The 14885-nt window shown below is 35.8% G+C and overlaps 2 protein-coding genes across 3 annotated transcripts in view; one reads left to right on the plus strand and one right to left on the minus strand.

Moving 5' to 3' along the window:
- Positions 1–173: 173 nt before the first annotated feature.
- Positions 174–8088, minus strand: LOC107587508 (poly(A) RNA polymerase GLD2-like). 2 transcript variants are annotated; one of them, XM_016275315.1, is made up of 15 exons: positions 7994–8088; positions 7417–7612; positions 7225–7338; positions 6568–6823; positions 6327–6441; positions 5756–5847; positions 5583–5646; positions 5418–5484; positions 4642–4718; positions 4430–4558; positions 4212–4255; positions 3989–4125; positions 1255–1346; positions 1059–1138; positions 174–797 (listed from the first exon to the last, which is right to left on the minus strand). In XM_016275315.1, exons 2-15 carry the CDS (start codon positions 7536–7538, stop codon positions 723–725), a joined length of 1464 nt encoding a protein of 487 aa, XP_016130801.1. In that variant the 5' UTR covers positions 7539–7612; positions 7994–8088; the 3' UTR covers positions 174–722. The 2 variants fall into 2 exon arrangements, with proteins under 2 accessions (XP_016130801.1, XP_016130800.1); XM_016275314.1 differs by having other exon boundaries at positions 175–797; positions 7417–7576; positions 7994–8087.
- Positions 8089–8114: 26 nt separating this feature from the next.
- The window catches only part of LOC107587538 (homer protein homolog 1-like), a 38977-nt gene continuing 32206 nt past the window's right edge, over positions 8115–14885 (plus strand). The window contains exons 1-2 of the mRNA XM_016275353.1: positions 8115–8132; positions 8554–8676. Of these exons, the coding sequence (XP_016130839.1) occupies positions 8125–8132; positions 8554–8676 (131 nt within the window). The 5' untranslated portion in view covers positions 8115–8124. The remainder of the gene's footprint in view (positions 8133–8553; positions 8677–14885) is intronic.

The raw sequence follows: 14885 nt of genomic DNA on the forward strand, positions 1-14885 counted from the left end.
AGAATTTCCCTTAAAATAAGGAATGTACCAAGTTTGACCACTTTCACAAAAGATTGCTTTATCATTCTATTTGCACTTAACAGAACATATTACCAACAAAACATGTAAAAGAGACTAAACTCAAGTTAAAAGACTAAAAACAAACAAGTGACAAAGGGCAAATTACAATTTCATAGTGACATTTTAATCAGATAAATAAACATTTAAAAGACTGTACAAACTATACAAAACATGACAGAATATAAGAAACCAATAGAAATGTAATCACTGAAAATGTTCAGGTAAAAGTAGTCAGTTGCCAGAAAAAGTTTTTTTTTTTTTTTTTAACAATTTGGGTTTTTTAAGGAAAACATAGATCACAGAAAAGTTGTCAGGAAATTTTTCATACTGTTTTGCTTTGATTTCAGTGAGCTAGAAAAGGATTATATTGGCAAATAAACCCAAAAAAATTCATTATCTGAATGCAGACTGTGTACCATATGGGCAAAAGATATTGCTCAGTGTCTGATGTTTCATGTACAACTCAAACATAGACACTGATGTTCCTGACTAGGGACCAGAAAATATCCTAGTCCGCTCTATGGATTTGGCTCAACACATTCTAAAAGGTCCAGTATACCCAAAAGGCCTTTGTACAGGAGTAAAGTATTTCTTCTGACAATGTATAATTGAAGACTCCAGGTTTAATCCAAACTGTATGTTTATTCTTATCTGGGGTCATGCTATCTTTTTGGTCTGGTATTTTTAAGAGGCAGGATGAAGTTGAGATCTTTTCTCAGCTGCAGAACCTGGTAGGACTGTAAATGAACAATAAAAGCTCATTACCAAACAAACTCTGTTGCAACAGACCTAGTTCATAAATAAGATCAGAATAGTATTTTGCAAATGTAACTACAAATTCCAGAGACAATGCAGAGAGATTACATCATTACTGTAACACACTGAGATGCTTATTTTAGTTACTCAAGTTATCAGGAGTTTACAAAAATTATATATATATTTATATCTTAATATTAATTAAACATTTATATTTTTATTATGGATTTAAGGAGGCTTACCTCTGTGAATTCTGCTTTAATGGCTTCAAACTTAACCTTCTCGTGAACAGCTCTGGCTGTGTTTGTACGATCAAATGGTTCTAAAACAGAATATAAATATTCAAGTTCTTGGAGACTGATAAACTTTAATAAAAACAACTGTTATTCGTATGTACTCTTTCAGTACATGATGTACAAAGACTTTGGGACTGTTTACCTTCTACACAAATGAACTTATCTCTCCATTCTCTGCAACTGGTCTTGGGGAGAGTTTTTGCCTCACGCACAGAGATCACATGCTTATCCCATCTGTGGAAATATAACAAATCACTGTAAAGACATGCTTTTCAGTGCATTTAGACTTGTTTATTCAAAGAAGCATATGCACATATCTAGAGTGTTATGAGCATTAGAGCGGGTCATCTGGACCAGGGCCACATGCAAAGCCAGAATTTCACCTGCTGTTGTCAGTCTAGCAAAGTGACATGAAACAGGAGCTTTGCAGGTGGCTTAGATTTAGGTTAGTTTCTGTTAGCAACACTGGGCCCTATCTATTACAAGTAAATCTAATCTGCTGTGTAAACTGGGATACAAACATTACATATTTGATTGACAATTATTTACCCTTGTGCTGTTATGTGCCAAAAATGACCAACCTTTAAAAAAAAAAGAAAAAAAAAAGCTTGCAAATCTCTCATTATGCTATATTATCACCAAATCTTGGATTTAGTCTTTTTGTCAACTTGTATTCTTTCAATTTGCACAGGTAAGTGTTTCCCACAGATTTACACACTATTTGTGGTGGCACTGTAACTCCGATACAATAAAATATTGATATACTATACCCACAACTTTCAGGGCATAAAAATTTAGATTTTATTGAAAGATAGATATAACCAGGCTAGAACATGACAATGAGGTATATTTTTACATTAAAGGGGTCATATGATGCGATTTCAAGTTTTCCTTTCTCTTTGGAGTGTTACAAGCTCTTGGTGCATAAAGAAGATCTGTAAAGTTGCAAAGACTAAAGTCTCAAATCCAAAGAGATATTCTTTATAAAAGTTAAGAGTCAGCTACACCTACCTAAAACGACTCATTCTAACACGCCCCCACATGTCTACGTCACGATGTGGAAATATTAGCATAATGCCACCCAAATGTGCACGCAAAGAAAGTAGATGCAATTAGGAATCATTGGTTAAAATTTATTTACAACAGAACAGCACAACCCAGATGTTCGAATTTGTGCAACACATTTTATGGACGACAGTTTTTTGAACCTAGAAGAGTACAAGGCTGGCTGTGCACAAACTATTTCTAAAAAAAAAAAAGGGCCAATGCCGACTTTGCTATGACAATCTGGCGCTTATTCTGAATCAGCGACTAAGTATGTTTTGTTACTAGTTTAAGTATTTGCTATTGACTGTTCAAATGCGGAGTTTTGCGCAGCGCAGAGTAACACGTCGTGTGTGTGTGTGTGAGGGGAACAGGGTCACATCACAGGAGAGTGAACTGCCTGTCAGAAATCATAGCACGTCAGCTGTCTTAACCGCGGCTTGTGTACTGCATCATCACTGTGTCTGTCACGCGACTCTGTTGCCCTTTAGGGCTTGAATTGATGGTAAAACTAACGACATTATTAACTGTCTGGAATTGATATTTACTTTGAAAGCTTGAAGCTCGCGATTATGGTAAGGGGCGTTACATTTCCGACGCGTGCTTGTGGTGTTCGGCCAATCACAATGCACTGGGTCAGCTGGCCAATCAGAGCAGACTGCGCTTGTCAAAGGAGGGGGCTTTGCAGAAAACGAAGCATTTGAGAGAGGCGGGGCATAGAGGACCTACAATAATGTACAGTATTTGAAAAAGAATGTGTTTTTTGAACATTAAAGCATGTCAACATATTCTGTTACACCAAATACACAAAATAATGATCTTTAAAATAGCATCATATGACCCCTTTAATGAAAACTTCTTGAGGTGGTAAAACACTGGAGAATAAAAGCATGGCTGTGAATAAGTTTACTTCAAATTTCTTTAGAGAGAAGTATTATTTTTCTTATTTGTACCCAAAACAGGGTGGTGTGAGCATTAGTGAGTACACTCATGTAATGTATATATCATTCATACTGGAAGCCGGAGGGAAATAGAACGTTCCAGGAAATCCCTAATATGGACGAATGCACCCAGCAATCGATGTAGCCCAATAAAAAGATAGAAACGCTGTAACTGAGTATTGAAACTGTTTTAGATATTTTTAGATTTTCGTCCACTGTCATGTGAGAGAGATGTGCTAAGCCAGTCAACATGACAATTTCATCTCTACACCGAATTTTAAAAAGTAAAATAAAATTTTAATGGGAAAAGGAAAATCTATTTGTCAATGTGGTCAATGTTGATATTGTGGTGGGCCGCCACAAATAAATCAATGCATGGGAAACACTGTAGGTTTTTTTCTTTTTTGGAACTGTCTGGTCGTAGGCCTCCTGTTCACTCAAAACCTGAGATTGTTAAGCTCAGTCGGAGTCTTACGATCAATCAGTTCCAAAAAGAAATACAAAATCTGTGCTAAACAAGTTAGTAAAAAGATTGAATGCAAGATTTAGTAATAATATATAGTATAACAAGAAATATATATGCCATTTTTGACTGAACACCACAAATGTAACAGTGAAAAAAATTTTTTTTTTAGTTGTTATACCCTGTTTGCGCAAAGTTAGTGGTTTTAGTCCAATGTGATAACATTAACTAGCATGAACTTTTGACCTCTGCAGGTCAAAAAGATCAAAACACAACAGGAGGGTTATGTGTTATAGCACTTCCAATTCAGAGATAACAAAATGAAGTGACCTAGAATAAAAATGTTTCAGAATGTTTTCTTGTTTTGCCTAAAATATATGTTTGAACAATTTCAATGATTTGTGCCATAAATCAATAATATTACTTACTTGAAAACAGTGGCATAGTACTTCAGGAAACCCAAGAGCAAGTCTCCCAGGGATGACTGGTTTTTAGACACAAAAGCCAGAATATTGCTTGGTCCACTTGGCACAAGATGAAGGTCCATCTTAGGGTTGAAGCACTCCTGAAAGAAATGGTTGCAGCATGAAGTCAATTCTTTAAAAAAAGCATATTTTTAGGTTTCATTTATTCATTAGGCAATTTGCTTACTGGATAATCCATTTGAAGGCATGGAATGACAGGTTCAGGAAGAGCTATACAAGGTTGAAACAAACATTTAGAACAACAAAAGCAGAAAAGCACAAGAAAGTTTTAAAGCTTGCATATTTTTTAAGACTCACAGTCACTGCACTCTCAGTCCAAACACTGCTAATTACAAATGTTTAGTGTGTTAGACCTTAATCCAAAACGTTAGAAAAATGACTGACTCTGAAGGTAATGCAGGACCATAAGAACCAGCGTGTAGCTGCTCAGTGTTCCTCGGCTGGCATCATTGATGCGGTGATGACTGGCCCATTTCTTTATGACAAGGATGATAGGACGAACACGTTTTTCAACTGAAATGAATATAAAAACTAATAAATAACATTTTCAGAAAGATTTAAATTTGGTACACAATTCTGAACATTTCTGATCTTACCATAGGCATATGTCCGCAGTAAGAAGGTGTTTCTGATACCAACAGTGTTGTTAAAGTTCAAGTCAAACTCCACACCACTGCCATGTAAAAGAATTCCAGAAAAACTGGTTAGCTGATGTATTGATCTTTTGTTTTCAGACGATACTGCCTTTCATGACTTTCATGCTTGCTACATTCACACCACCAGTGCTGGTTAAATACAGTTCACTATAGTTCAAAGGTTTGGGTTTGGTAAGATTAAAAAAATATATTTTAGAAATAAGTCAATTATACTTACCTAGGTATCAAAATTACATATTTTTCATTATTTGATCAAAATATGCACAAAAAAAATGTTAATACTGTTAAATATTATTATAATTCACATTTTAATATAATTTAATGTAATTTATTCTTATGATGGCAAAACTGAATTTTCAGCAGCCATTACTCCAGTCTTAATTCTAATCATTTTAATATGCTGATTTGCTACTCAACAAACATTTCTTATTATTTAAATGCTGAAACAGTTGCTGCTTATTTTTATGGACACTGTAATACAGTTTTTTCTGGATTATAACACATATATTATGAATAGAACGTACAAAAGAAATGAAATGGAAATCTTTTATAAAATCTTATCATTAAAAAAATCTTATCATTACGGTCACATTTGATCAATTTAATGCATCCTTTCTAAATAAAAGTTAACTTATTTTAAAAACAATTGGATGGTAGTGAAAATATATTAATATATTTCTGACTGCAAATACAACACAAAAACTGAAAAGACCTACCTGACTCTGTCCCTGAATTTCAGAATGGGCACTTTAGCTCTTATGAGCTGAGGCCTCTCAATGTAAGCTGTGAAACAGCAGTAATGCCATTAGTGGATGAAACAAAGAGAAGTTTACAGGGAAACGGCTGCATGTTTAATGATGTATGTATGGCAAATCACTTACACAGTGTGTAAAACAATTTCCGCACAAGACTAAGAACATATACAGCATCTGTTCTGTGGTTTACCTGCAAAGGAGTATGTAGAGTGTTATACCCAAGACAGCAAAGCCTGAACAATTAGTATAGAAACTATTTGGACAGAACTAAAAGCATCTTTCCTCAAGAACACACCTACCTTTCCCTCTTCAATGACAAGACAAAGATCTGCATCACTGCTGCGACTACCAAAGCCATTTAGAGATGACCCGGCCAAGAAGACTTGGGCACCTTGAACAAAAATAGAGCAAAGTTTGAAATATTAGAACAAGTTCATGAAGAACGCAAATTAAAAGATTAGCTCACCCAAAAATAAAAAAAATGCTGAAAATGTACTCATTCAAGACGTAGTCGAGTTTGTTTCTTCATCAGGACCGATTTGGAGAAATGTAGCATTACATCACTCAGCATTACATCACTCGCTCAGCAATGGATCCTCTGCAGTGAATGGGTGCTTCCTGAGATGTCAATTGATGGACTGGATTTGTGTCAATTATTTGTGCATTATTGTGATGCTTTTATCAGCTGTTTGGACTGTAATGTAATGTGATGTAATGCTAAATATTCCTAAATCTGTTTCAATGAAGAAACAAACTCTTGGATGGCCTGAAGGTGAGTACAAAAATTTTCTTTTTTGGTTGAACTATTCTTTTAAACTATGGCTAGAGAAGATCCCAGTCATACTATCTGTAAATATGAGTGTAATGTACATGGTAAGATTGTCTGGATGTCCCTCTGCAGTGCTGCTCGGCATTGTTCCTTCTTCTCCAGATCATCATTCTGTTGCTCACAAGCATGAAATAGGTTGAGAATCTGCTGACTCAGCTGTGGGCAGAAGTATAATAAATATAATACTGAAAAATAAACACTTTGCCATTAACTTGTGTGTATATCAAATAAAGGTCATGTGACCAAGTCAGCCAGCATCCTGGCTTTTATTTGTGTGTTGACCTTATCATTGACTGATGATGGGTGAAAGGAGCTCTGATGGGATCCCTCTCTCAAAGATGGCACACAGCCTCCAGTCTTAGAGACGGCAGATGAGCATGTGGGGACGCTGGAATAAGAATGACACATTTCTCTGCTTGACCCTGGTCCAGTCGCCGGTTGGGAGGTAAAGATGGCATTTCTTGCAGGCTGGTTGTGAGGTCCTGGAGAACCGAAGCACTGTCTCTTCAGGTCATTCTGACTGATATCTCTCCTTCTCCTGGCACAGTAAATGACATTTTGTTTGAGGCAATGAACTCAACACACCCTACTGATTGAAATACAGACTAGTGACACGAATTCTAGTGGTTTGTGGTCATGTGTTCAAGATGCCAGAGTGCTGCTCACTTTCTGTTGCTTCCTTTTACGTCATTTGGACTGAAAGAAACATCAGGTTGTTCTACTGGTGTCCACTGAAAGGTTGGAATCAAATGAGGAACATTCATCAGTGGACCAATGAAGCTACGGAGACAGAAATGAACCTCTCCTTCTCCTGGCACAGTAAATGACATTTTGTTTGAGGCAATGAACTCAACACACCCCACTGATTGAAATACAGACTAGTGACACGAATTCTAGTGGTTTGTGGTCACGTGTTCAAGATGCCAGAGTGCTGCTCACTTTCTGTTGCTTCCTTTTACGTCATTTGGACTGAAAGAAACATCAGGTTGTTCTACTGGTGTCCACTGAAAGGTTGGAATCAAATGAGGAACATTCATCAGTGGACCAATGAAGCTACGGAGACAGAAATGAACAAATCAAATGAATTCACAGAACATAATGCACAATTTCAAAAGCACAATATCCACTCACTTTGTTACATTCAGATGGGCTTCAATCCTCCGTTGCTGGGACACGGTGTGAGGTAGAATGTGCTGGAATATATGATCAGATTGTCCATCTTTATGGGAAAAGACGTAACCTCTAGGCAACATCCTCCTCCTCAGCCAGAACAAGCATCTACTGCCTTCAGCTTTACAAACAAAACAGTCAGTTTGGAGACAACAGTCTGAAAGCAGATCATTTTTAAATGCTATACTAACCATTTCCGTGATTTTTATTTTCACTTTTAAAAACTTAAAAAAAGTAACAGGCAGAATAAAACAATAAATGTTCATTGTCAAATGATAAAACATCTCAACACCCAAACACATTATACTGGAAATCTACTGCCTTGATAGTGTTTCATGCTAAAATGTCAAATGCGAGATTCTGATATCAATGATGAAATCACAAATGAAAGCAAAACATGCAGCTCATTGGCCGAAGAGCGCTAGAACATAACATCAGTTTACTAGCTTACAGTACAATAACTGTTTACAACCAAATGTAAACAGTCTGTAATAACTGCCTTCGGTTGTTCTAAGTAACAACGAAAGAAAGAACTCACCTGTGTGGGGCTGGCAGGTTTGGAAAGTGAGAGAGCACAAGCGTGTGAAAAATAGCAAAACACCATAGCCTCTGTTTCCGGGTTATTGCGCCTCTGCTTTTAAAATAAAAGTCCCGTGCTATGGTCAGGACATGCTACGGTAGAAAAAATTAGCCGCTCTTTAGAAACATAGCATTCATGAAATCGTTTATATTTAAAACAGAATATATGTACTTTTTGTTCATTCCTATAGATTTAGTTGTTTTTTTTCAAATTATGAGTAAAAATGGGCCTGTGGTAAACATTACTTGAAAATATTTCTCAAACGTTCACATTTTGAAGCAACTGTACCTTCCTTCCTTTCTTTCTTTCTTTCTTTCTTTCTTTCTTTCTTTCTTTCTTTCTTTCTTTCTTTCTTTTTTACTTGTTAAAGTTTATAAGAAGGTGCTTTATAACTAAAGTGGTTGAACTTGTTCATTTTGTAAAGAGTATCAACTCACATCTTGGTGGTGGGCCTATTTTTGACCAGTAGTCACAGTGCTGTTATGTAGCATAGACATTTTTTTTTACTATGTTCACAGAGTTCCAGAACATGTGCAGAGTGGAAGTGGAGTGAATTTGCCTGGAGCAAGGAGTGGGTTTCCTGAAAGTTGGAGCATGTGGGTTTCTCTCACTAGTGAAGAACTGGGGGGAAATGGATATAAGTGAGTACAGAATGCTGTGGGTATGGAAAATCTTGCTCCACTCCACTTAAATATGCGTTTCCAGTCCAGCTTAAAGTCTGTGTGTTTCTTGATGAAAAACAAAGCTTGATGCTTTGCTTCTTTTGGAACTATTTTTATTGGCTGAGAAGATCGAATGCTACAAAACAGCCACTTTTTTTGGAAAATGTTGGATAACACTTTATTTTATACTGTGTCCTTGTTACACATGTTACACTTACTATTATAATATAAATTATGCATAATGAATTGCTAGTAACCCTAAGACAAACCCTAATCCATATAGTAAGTACATGCAGTTTATTAATATTACTCAGTACTTAAATGTATAATTACACTGTAATAAGGACACCTTAAAATAAAGTGAAGTGTCACCCGTCCCCTCAGAAGGATGCTTAGTTTACTTCACTATATTACAAATAAATCCTAATCTAATCATGACAAACTATATATCGTTGGAAAGACTCCTAAATAGATATTTTACCACTTTTTTTGTTACAAATTTTGTAGGAACAGTAATAGATTAATTTATGACAAGGGTGCACCTCAAAAATATAGTACATCATAACTTAAATCTAAATCGTTGCCTTTTTCCCTATCGTGTTTTAGAAATCATCATACATATGTCAATTGAGAGCTAAAAACCTCAAAATACATCCTGTGAAAACCATTTTAAAATCGGACATTGCATTACCATGGAGATGGTACTTCAAATCATAGGCTATTACATAACAATTTAAGTTTGGATAGTGCACTTTCACATCTATCTATGTTCAAAAATGGGGGTGACAGTTGAAAAGCAGTATCACACTTGCAATCAAGCTGTTGTACTGTGGTAAACCACTGTAACAGCTCAGTAAAATTAAAAAAAAAAAAAAATCAAATCTAGATCCCTAGATAAAAACACAATTTAAAAGGTGTAAATACCCTTGTTACATTTTGGAGTAAACGTTGAAGTGTTAGAAATGAAAGGTTAATTCTTCATTTCTCATAAGATGTTTTGATAGTTTTAATTACACCGAGGAGATTGTCATTGTTAAACAGTTTTATTTACATTTTCATAAAATGGTGACAATGATAAGATAATTATTGTTACGAATGTGTATTATGACGATGATCGTTGTAAAATGCTATGATGAAAAAGTGGCAAGTGTTTTTTAATGGGCGAAGAGTGTGCCAGGGGGCGTTGTTGTGGGATATTGTGTGGTATGTGTTATGACCATCGACTGACAGTAGATTCATCTTTAGAGCCACACGCCCACTGAGAGCGAGGCAGCGGTTCTTTACTCACCGTTACCTCGCGCTCTCCAGAATTACCATTCAGGCGCATTTTCGAATCGCAGAGATGCGAGGTGAGCCCATCGTGTGCCAAACTAGCTGAAATTGGGCAGTATTAGTGGGTAATTCGCCGTGGGATTCATTTAGTGCGTCTGACAGCCTACATACAGAGCGCGTAAAGAGAGACGCAGAATGCCGCTGCTCATAATGTGACTGACCGCGCGCAACGCATCCAAAGCTCTACATTCAGCAGAAAGAAGAAACTCTGTGATCAACAAATCGCTTTTCGTCTCAGGAGAGAAAAACGGCAACATGGGGTAAGTTGCTTGTAAATAGCGAAACGTACCGTAGGAACTGGCAGCTCGGAGTATGATCGATGTATCACCGTTTTTATGAGGACAGCTAGGGCAGAATGTAAGGGCAGTTATTCATGCTCATGAACGCCTTCCTCTTTAGGATGCATAGGAATGTATGAATTCAAAAAGTACGATTTTATAATGCTTCATTATGGCGTGAATATATTTTTGTGCATTATGTATTAAAATATAGTACATGCCCACACTGAAATATATAGCAAACACACACATGCATGCATAGCCTATATAATATAATACAATTATTTGTTATATATAATATATATTCATTCTTAATTCATTGCGATAACAATATTTTTTTGACCACTGAGAGTAAAGTATATTGGACACATTGTATGATCTATGGTGTTATTTTTTGGTAAATGATATCAAGCATGTACTCTAAATGAGAATGAACATTAGCTAATTTCATATATTGATGTGCTGCTGTGCCAAAGGCCTTTAATCTCGTCATGTTTACGTAATCTACATTTCAGCAGAGCATGGCTGAATGGCACAGCCTCATCAATTCCGTTTTGGAGCCAGTATTGGCAATGACATCTGATTTCTGTTCATGGAATTTCCAAAGCTCAGCCGGAGATTGAACTGAAATATAGATTTTAAATAAAGGTGACCCTATACATGGAAATTCAAACTTGGGTGCTTGAAGGGTCACTTATTATTCGTTTGGTCTGAATGACCTAAAATCTTTTCATTGGTAGCCCATAGTTGTTTATAAATCAGACTCTTGAAGATTTTCCCAGGGTAGTCTTTCTGGAATCAGTAGATCAGTGTCTGGAAGTTTAAGTGATCATGTTTTCATTTTAAATGGTTTATTACATAAAGATTGATCTTCTTGTTGTGAGAAAGCATTTTCTTTTATTAAATAAATAAATAAAAAAACTTTAATTGCTTTAAGGCCCATCTTCTTCATTCTTAATTAAATTGTCACCATTGAAAGATTCAAGGGCTGTTCAGGGAGTGTATTACTCTGGAGAAAAGTATTCCCACTTCCTACTCAATACAGCGGCACGCAATTCAATTTACTTCATGCTTTAAAGTGTTTGATTGTTATGTAGTATGCTTGCTAACATTACTAAACAGTCGTTGTTAAGGCAATACTGGTTGTAATAGAGTGCAGCAGTTGGGTCCTGAAAGTAAAAATCTTTATTTTCTCCATAAGGAAATGGATTTTTAACAATAACTTATAAACCTTTAAAGACAGACCTACTGTGAGCTACGAGGTTGTTAATCAATATGCTTTTGTTGAAGCCATCTGTTTGCATTATTTCAAATAAATTTTGTTTTTAAAATAATTTAACAGTAAAATTCATGGTGAAAACTACATTACCCATAATGCTGTGCAGACAATTCCACCAATCAAAGAATCCAAGAGTGCTGAGCTCTGCCCATGAAGCACCACGGATTACACTTAAAACACTTTAACATTTAACTATTTCTACTTTTTAAAAATTCCAATAGAGAAAATTTTATAATAAAAAAAATACTACACAGATCTGCCCCCTGCTGAACGCAATGAGAAATTTAAGAGATGGAAAACATAAGCAGTGCTTCGAAGATGAATATTATTAATTAAGTGATCTATTTTGCTTTTTTTTTCTAAAACAGATGTTTTTAAAGATTAAAACGATGGCACTTTTTCAAAGTCAAGATTGATCAGCCTACCAGCCAGGTTATATAACAAATATATGTGAATATGCAACAAAAACTTCAAAACAAACCTTCTTATCCATGTTTGTCCACTTGTACATACTATTTAAGATCACTCAAGCTGGAAGTGTGGCAGAATTTCGTTTTCTTTTTTGTTACTGTATTATTTGGACAGAAATACAGATGTTCATGTAAGGAGTGGATGAAGTAGACTGCTAGCTCTGGATGGTGGTGGGTTGTTGAAGGTGGGTGTATGAAATCGTCTCCCTTGTGTCTGTTGATGTTAATATAGAGCTGGCTATGTTTGATTCCTTATATAATTGACTATATATCACTTACATTTAACATTGTACAGTCTTAGCTTTGAGATACATTTGACTGTTGAGTCCAGGGGATTGTATGATCAATCTGTTCAAAATAAGCAAAGAATTGTTTAATAATTGCTTGTAACAACATTTCAAATGATTTTCTTAGATTGCTCTGAGGGTTTGTGTTTTCAGACACAGTTTAGAATGAAATCTAGTTTTCATTTTCCTTTTGTAAATGCAGGCTGTTCTGCCATCTTATTTTTTCTGTGTGGGTGGTTGACATGTAACCATGAATTGATGAAACATGAAATGGAAAAATCTTAGGAAACAAGATATGAAAATCATGTTGGTTATACTGTTGGCTACTTAGAAAATACATTGCTACTTGTGTAGTTTGTATTTTAACCTAATTTTGTCATTTTCTGTGCTAACGATTGAAGATGTCATGTGTGACAGAGTCTACTGGTCAAATATATATAAAATAAAAAAATGTTTTCACTTCAGTCAATTACAATTTTAAGCATTTTTATTGTAAATATATTTTATTATTTATGAATGACACCAAGTTTGTCACACCATATTAAATATTTCTCATTATAATAAAGTACATAAGCACATACAATTATAAGCATCCATACTATTTTAAGTCATTTTCACTAATATGGCAATATGAGTAGTTCCAGTCTATTTACTGTTTCATTCTTTCCCCAAAGATGCCTTTAATTCATTTCCTGTACTAGTTCTCTTTGCGCTTGGCATAAGTCTGTTTTACTCAAGTGAAAACAGAGTATATGTATACAAATGGATTGCATTCACAATATAAACATATATTTCAAGTTACTACATTTTAAATGGTTATGACCCTCTGGACAAAAAAGCATGTGATGCCACGTGAACCACCCATGTGTGGTGACTGCAACTGAATTTTAATCAAATTTAAATGCTAATTATGCAACGTGCCTTTGATGCTCTTCCGAGATCTTCCGCCTCCACGGTGCAGCGTAAGCACTTCTCCATACTCTGCAGCGCTCTTTCTCCTCCTCCTCAACTAAGCTATCCCTGCTTCTCTTCTTTCGTCTTCCTTGCCTTTTCCTCTCATTCCTGCACATCAGCCCAGCAGCAGCTGATTAGAAGCACGCTAATGTAATTGAATATGGTGATTAATTATCCTGGGAATAGAAGCAACAAACCGTCTGTGTCTGTGCTTGGGGTATTACCCCTTCCCCCATTCTGCACTTCCCACTTCTGATCCTATATTTTAATAAGCAGGACGGAATATATTGGGATTGATTGGGATTTGAAGGGTGTTATCTGTGGAATTGGGTCAGAGGAGTGTAGGTTGTGGGAATGGTATGGAAAAGCTCTATCTGCTGATGTCTGAGTATACAGTAGTCAAGACAGATGCCTTTTGACATTGATTTGAGGCCAGTTGCTATTAGAGTATTGGGAAAGGTCCAATAAGCAGGCTTCCCTCTGTGATTGGATTTGTTTTTGAAAACCTCCCATGTAACTTTCTACACTCTTAAAAATAAAGGTTCCAAAAGTGTGGTTTAAATGTTTCCCCCCAAAAGAACCTTTCAGCGAACAGTTCTTAAAAGAACCATTTTTTCTTGCTGCGAAGAGCATTTAGATAAAAATCTAAGATAATTTTTTTCCACTACAAAGAAACTTCTGTGCAGTGGAAAGGTACACTCTAAAAAATGCTGGGTTAAAAACAACCCAACTTGGGTTATTTGGCAACCCAGCGCTGGGTAAATATTGGACAGAACACATGCTGGGTTATTTTGACCCAGCTGGTTGGGTTAAATGTTTTTACCCAACATGCTGGGTTGTTTATTTTAAGTCAACTATTGTTTAAAAATTATTATATTGCTGGCTTAAAATGGACTGGAAATTAAAAATCACACACAGAATTACTAGAGGCAACAGCAATAATTAAAAGATGAACATTTATTATCAAGCAAGAACACCCATGGACAAAATACAAGACAAATTAAATTTATTTGGGTGAATACAGCATAGTTTACAATATTACATACATTTAAACTAGTTTAAAAAAGCATTTTTTAGACAGAAAAATGCAACATTTAAAGGTAGCATTATAATTTAAGTGTATTCAACTGTTTTCTGTAATCGCTTTTTACCGAAATAGTGCTAATTTGCGTGCCGGTGTATCGCCAAAATCTGAGCCAGTGAAGGGCTGCTCTTCGTGGGGGAACTGCGAACTTCAGACTCAAAAAGCCCACGCTCTGACTGTATCTCTGCAGGTGGGCTGTTTCGTCGGAGACAGGCTCAACCCAGCGGTTGGGTAGAAAAAAAATAACCCAACATTAAAAATGACCCAGCAACTTAGTTACAGAAAAACTACCCAGCACCTCGGTAAAAAATATAAAAAATAATATAACCCAATATATATTTTTATAATATAACCCCAAAAAAAAGGACCCAACCAACTGAACCCAGCATTTGGGTTAAAAAAATAACCCAGCACCTGGGAAAAAATATTAAAAACAACCCAATAAAATGACCCAACAGGATGAAACTAGCATTTGGGTTAAAAAAAATAACCCAGCATTTTTTA

The sequence above is a fragment of the Sinocyclocheilus grahami genome, unplaced genomic scaffold (genome assembly GCF_001515645.1).
Source record: "Sinocyclocheilus grahami isolate Dianchi unplaced genomic scaffold, SAMN03320097.WGS_v1.1 scaffold93.1, whole genome shotgun sequence".
Classification (NCBI taxonomy): domain Eukaryota; kingdom Metazoa; phylum Chordata; class Actinopteri; order Cypriniformes; family Cyprinidae; genus Sinocyclocheilus; species Sinocyclocheilus grahami.